We start from the raw sequence: 4,800 nt of genomic DNA, 5'->3' as shown, positions 1-4,800 counted from the left end.
TATATTTGATGAGTGGAGAGGAGAGATATAAAATAAAACAAACATCTTTTCACAAAGATGGCACCAAAAGCCAAGAAGGAAGTCCCTGCTCCTCCCAAAGCCAAAGCAAAGGCTTTGAAGGCAAAGAAAGTAGTGTTGAAAGGCATCCACAGCCACAAAAAAAAGAGAAGATATACATGTAACCCGCCTTCAGACTGCCCAAGACACTGGAGCTCCGGAGGCAACCCAAATATCCTCGGCAGAGAGCCCCCAAGAAAAACAAAATTGACCACTGTGCCATCATCAAGTTCCCTCGACTACCCAGTCAGCCATGAAGAAGACAAGACAAAAATACATTTGTGTTCATCGTGGATGTCAAAGCCAACAAACATGAAATCAAACAGGCTGTGAAAAAGCTCAATGGCATTGACATGGCCAAAGTTAACACTCTATCAGGCCTGATGGAGAAAAGGCACATGTGCAACTGGCTATGATGTTTTGAATGTTGCCAACAAAATTGGGATCATCTAAACTGGGTCCAGTTGGCTAATTCTAAATATAAAAATTTTTCACTGTAAAAAAAATAAATAAAACAAACATAACGAACTAAACAGGTTGCATTGGCAGGGGCTTTGCAAGAGGCAGTATCTGTCTTAAGAGGTTCTGAGCCTGGCTTTATCATAACTAAATAAAGGATAATGATAAAAAATTTTATAAAAGTATTTTCTTTGGATGATTGGATTATGGCGTTGTTTATATTCCTTCTATTGTCTGCATAATCCAAATATGGACAATGACTTTGTTACATAATTATAAAATGTATTACATTTAAAAATGTTTCTCATTAAAATTTTTTAAATAAGCATAAAGAAATAAACGAACCATAACACTCAATGTTGTTATATATTACTTTAGATAAATTAAACTTGTTTATTTATTTAATATTCTTAATTAAATTAATAAAAGAATGATTAAATATCCATCGTATTAGGCACTGTGCTAGAAACTAAGTTCCAGGGTGATTAACACAAAAACCATTGTAAAAGGGCACAGGCTTGCATAGGAATACATGCCTAACTTATTTAATAATTTTATAATTATTATAAATTTATTATTAATAATAGATTCATAATGCATTCATTTAATAGAATATTTGGGAAGAAAAATGTACTGGCTTAAATATAGACATACACTCATTGTTTATTGAAATGCAAATTTAGAAATCTTGTATTATGGAAAGGTATGTTCACTGTGGTATCAAACAAGGTAATTTAGATCCAAATGTTTATGAAATAGTATAATCACTGTCAGTGTTTTTCTATGCTTGTGTTGTCAAAACTCAGATGCATCACAATCTCCTGAAGAACAGTCATTTCCTGATCCGGGTGATTTGGGAATGACAAAGGGGATTGAGAGTAGGAAGGGCACCCAAGTGTCAGCATTTTTAACATTTTCCCTAGGTAATACAAGTAAGTGGTCTGTGTTTACATAAAACACTAACATATACAAGGTTCAAAATAAAAAACTATGGATTTTGATTTAGAGAATTTTCTTGCAATGTTCCTTTGGAAATTAAAATTAATACTTTCCAGGTAAGTAGTTACTTGCCTTAGGCCATTTAATTACAAAGGACAGTTAGGAACAGCATTTATGGGTTTCAAACTCCATATAGTTTATTATCAATCAAAACAATTAACAATTAAATATCTGTCAGACACTACACTAGAAACTGAGCTCCACGGTGATTAAGATAAAACGTTTGTCTTGAGAAGGGCACATACTCACATAAAAATGATAATGCCAAATATTTAGTAATGTTTTTAGGCACTTATCAAAGCAGTTTCATGTTTCAGGTGTGGAAGGGATAGAAATGGGAATGTTTCAGCTTTAAAATGTGTTCCCCTAATGTAATTTACATGTCTTCTGGGTAAGTCTGTCAAACTGGTTGGGCAGGCCTGCCCAGGTGCTCTTTTGAGAAAATCCCGATAAAGGGCAGAAACACAGACAAAACAACTTTCAGCTTGTTTTGGTCGTTTTATGTAGTGCTATTCTGGACACACCATCCTGGACAGAACATCATGAGACATCTAGATGTATCTCCTGAGTTAGGCCCCAGTGTGTTCATGTCTGAGTTCTTTGAAGAGGGGCATAAAAACCAAAAAGGGCTATTTTGTTAAGAACTAAGGTAAGACCAAGAACCATGGGAATTATGTTCAGTTGGATAAATTTAACTCTAGAGTGAAGATAAAGGCATTCTCCACACTTCTACAGGGGTCAAAGGGCGATTTAGCTTACCAGGGACTCCAGAGAAATCTGGGTTTATCACGAGGACTCTAGCTCATCAGCAACAGCAATCGCAAATATCAAAGGAATGGCAACATAGAACCCGCCTATTTTTGCCCTCTGGACTTGACAACCAGTGAAAATACCCTTTAGTCCTTCCCACATACCTGATACAGGTCAGGGTCCCATTAAATGCTGGGGAGTTGCATAGGAAGCAGCCCAACAGAGTTCCACACCTCATCTATTCCACCCAGCAGCCCTGTAAAGCAAGCATTATTCCCCATTTTACAGCAGAGAAGACGGATTCTTTAAAGGAATGTATCTGTACTAAAGGGTTTATTCCTCCAGCTTAGACTCGAAGATAAAGTTCATCCTTCTTTAAGTTTGTTGAACCAGTTATTATGTACTTGTTCTACATTCACAGACTCGTTGAAAAATTGTTTTCATTGCTTCTAAAACTTGATAAAGGAAAAAGACTCACATATTATCTGACCACAGAGAAACATGCCCCAGTTAATACCCTGCGGACGCAATTCGGATTTTTTAGAGGGTTCATATATGTTTTGTAATAAGACAATAAATGTATAAATTGCTTTTTAATTGCTTTATTAACTTTACATTTTTCCATGCAAATGGGTGAAACTACTGTTGACAGAAACTTAAGACTGGGTGTCAAGGCAATCTCAGATTAGAAGCTGGTAATACAGAACCCACCTGACACATGAACATAAGGTTCACAGCAAACAGATCAGTAAAGGCATTATCAGGAAATGTAAGGAATAAGAAAACAACAGTGGGAATCACAGTATTAATCTCACAGAAAATGGCAGGAGTTAAGGCATAAGGCAAAATTCATCGTGATGGTCATGGTGATTAGAGAGCTCCTCCATAAGGATACGCAGACAATTCCTCAACTGCAGCTCCCTAAGTTTTCTCCTGATTTCTCTCATCTCCTCCATGAACATTTCCATATCATCTCCATCTCCACCCACCCCATCATTGACCTGCCTATTGGGTATGGCCCATCGGAAGTTAGGGGCAAGTCGGCGAGCCTGTCCCCGTCTATTATTTCCTGCTGGCTGGTGGCCTTCGACCCCTCCCAAACGGCGGTCTTCCTCTCCATTCTGCATGTGCTGCTCCATTTCTTCATTTTCCTGGTGGATATTTGCCATGATGAGATTTTTTCCTGGTTGTTTTTCTTTGAACACAAGTAAGACAAAGGCAAAGAGAGAGTAAATCCTTGGTGCACTGACCAGTAGGATTCAGAGCCCTGATACCAAAGGTTTAAAAATTTTTTCCTCAACCTTACGAGAGTCGTGCGCCCTCTAGAGGGCCTCCAATTCGAGCCCTATCCTCCAGCTCTCCTTTTCCCTCCCTCCCCCAAAGCCCACCATTTTTCCCTTCCCAGAATTCTTTCCCAGAGCTCAACAGATACTAAAATGGAGGACTGGGAACGAGGAATGGGGAACTTAAGGGGGAGGGTCTCAAACTGAGCCCGCGCCCGCCCCCCGCCCCCCGCCACTGTCCCCCACACCCACCTGGGCCTACCCTCGCTGTCTCCTCCTCCTCTTCTGGATTGTCGCCGCGAGTGCGCCGCTGGACACTTGACACAGACCCGCAGACCTGCAGAGGGTCGGAGTGGGGGAGTCGAGGCCGCTGCAGCCGAGCACCGGGCGTGCACCCGCCGCCGCCAGTCCCCTTCTCCGCCCCGGCTCCCCCCCACCCCGGCCACCCCAGCCCCCTCGGGGTTCACCGTATTCCTGCAGGAACTCGGGGGTGATTTTCCATTGCTGAGTTGCTCTGCCGCCCCCCCCGGAACCCTGCCGGCCCAGCGCCCCTCCCCAGGGGGGCCCCTATTTCAAGAATTCCGGGGGTGGAGGAAGCCGGCGGGGACCGCTGCGCTGATCCCCTGCGCCGGCCTCCGGGGTTGGCGGGCGGCTGCCGTCCCGGTCTTCGCGCGGCCCCGGGCTCTTACCTGCTCGGTTTTCCCCGGGCCCGATGCCAGCCCGCCGTGCGCAGGGCAGCGGGGAGCTGGTACCCAGGCAGGAGTGACGACTGCACCGAAGGCTGCGCTGCTCTGCAGCTCCGGGTCACGTGAGGGCCTCGCGTCACCAACCAGCTCGCCCCCCAACTCCCGAGGCCAGTGCTGCAGGAGCTCGCTTTCCCTCCCCCGCTTCGTGCACACGCACAGACAACCCCCTCCTCCTGTTGGTGCGCGGGGCCCCAGCGCGCACAGCCCTGTCACTCATTTCGGTCTTCTCCAATCTGAGGGCCCACAAGTGGCATCACCTCCCTGTGGTTGGAGTTCATCCTTCTCTGTTTACCTAGTAGGGTCTGCAACACTCTTCGCCCCTCCCATTCCCTCCCCAGACCTTGCTTTTGTCGTTTTCTGCTGTCTAGCCTCTTCTCGCTGGCCACTTTCCCACTCCCTCCACACGCCATGCACAAGCACAGCATGCCCACCTCGTCCCCTGAATTCATACCCTTCTAGGAAATTTAGAATGAGGGTTAGGGTGAGGAGGGAGCAGGGTACTTGCC

The 4,800-nt window shown here is 44.5% G+C and overlaps 1 protein-coding gene across 1 annotated transcript; it reads right to left on the bottom strand.

Annotated features, from left to right (window-relative positions):
* Positions 1-2,847: 2,847 nt before the first annotated feature.
* Positions 2,848-4,282, bottom strand: BEX3 (brain expressed X-linked 3). Its single transcript, XM_016162541.2, has 3 exons — positions 4,238-4,282; positions 3,811-3,885; positions 2,848-3,460 (listed from the first exon to the last, which is right to left on the bottom strand). Exon 3 carries the CDS (start codon positions 3,432-3,434, stop codon positions 3,096-3,098), a length of 339 nt encoding a protein of 112 aa, XP_016018027.1. The 5' UTR covers positions 3,435-3,460; positions 3,811-3,885; positions 4,238-4,282; the 3' UTR covers positions 2,848-3,095.
* Between the last annotated feature and the right edge of the window lie 518 nt (positions 4,283-4,800).

The sequence above is a fragment of the Rousettus aegyptiacus genome, unplaced genomic scaffold, assembly GCF_014176215.1.
Source record: "Rousettus aegyptiacus isolate mRouAeg1 unplaced genomic scaffold, mRouAeg1.p scaffold_m13_p_9, whole genome shotgun sequence".
Lineage (NCBI taxonomy): Eukaryota > Metazoa > Chordata > Mammalia > Chiroptera > Pteropodidae > Rousettus > Rousettus aegyptiacus.
Note: the sequence above shows the minus strand (reverse complement) of the source record. Positions and strands in the feature narration are given on the sequence as shown.

Excerpts from the sequence above, each read along its gene's own strand:
- BEX3 (XM_016162541.2), bottom strand. The coding sequence starts at position 3,434 with ATGGCAAATATCCACCAGGAAAATGAAGAAATGGAGCAGCACATGCAG.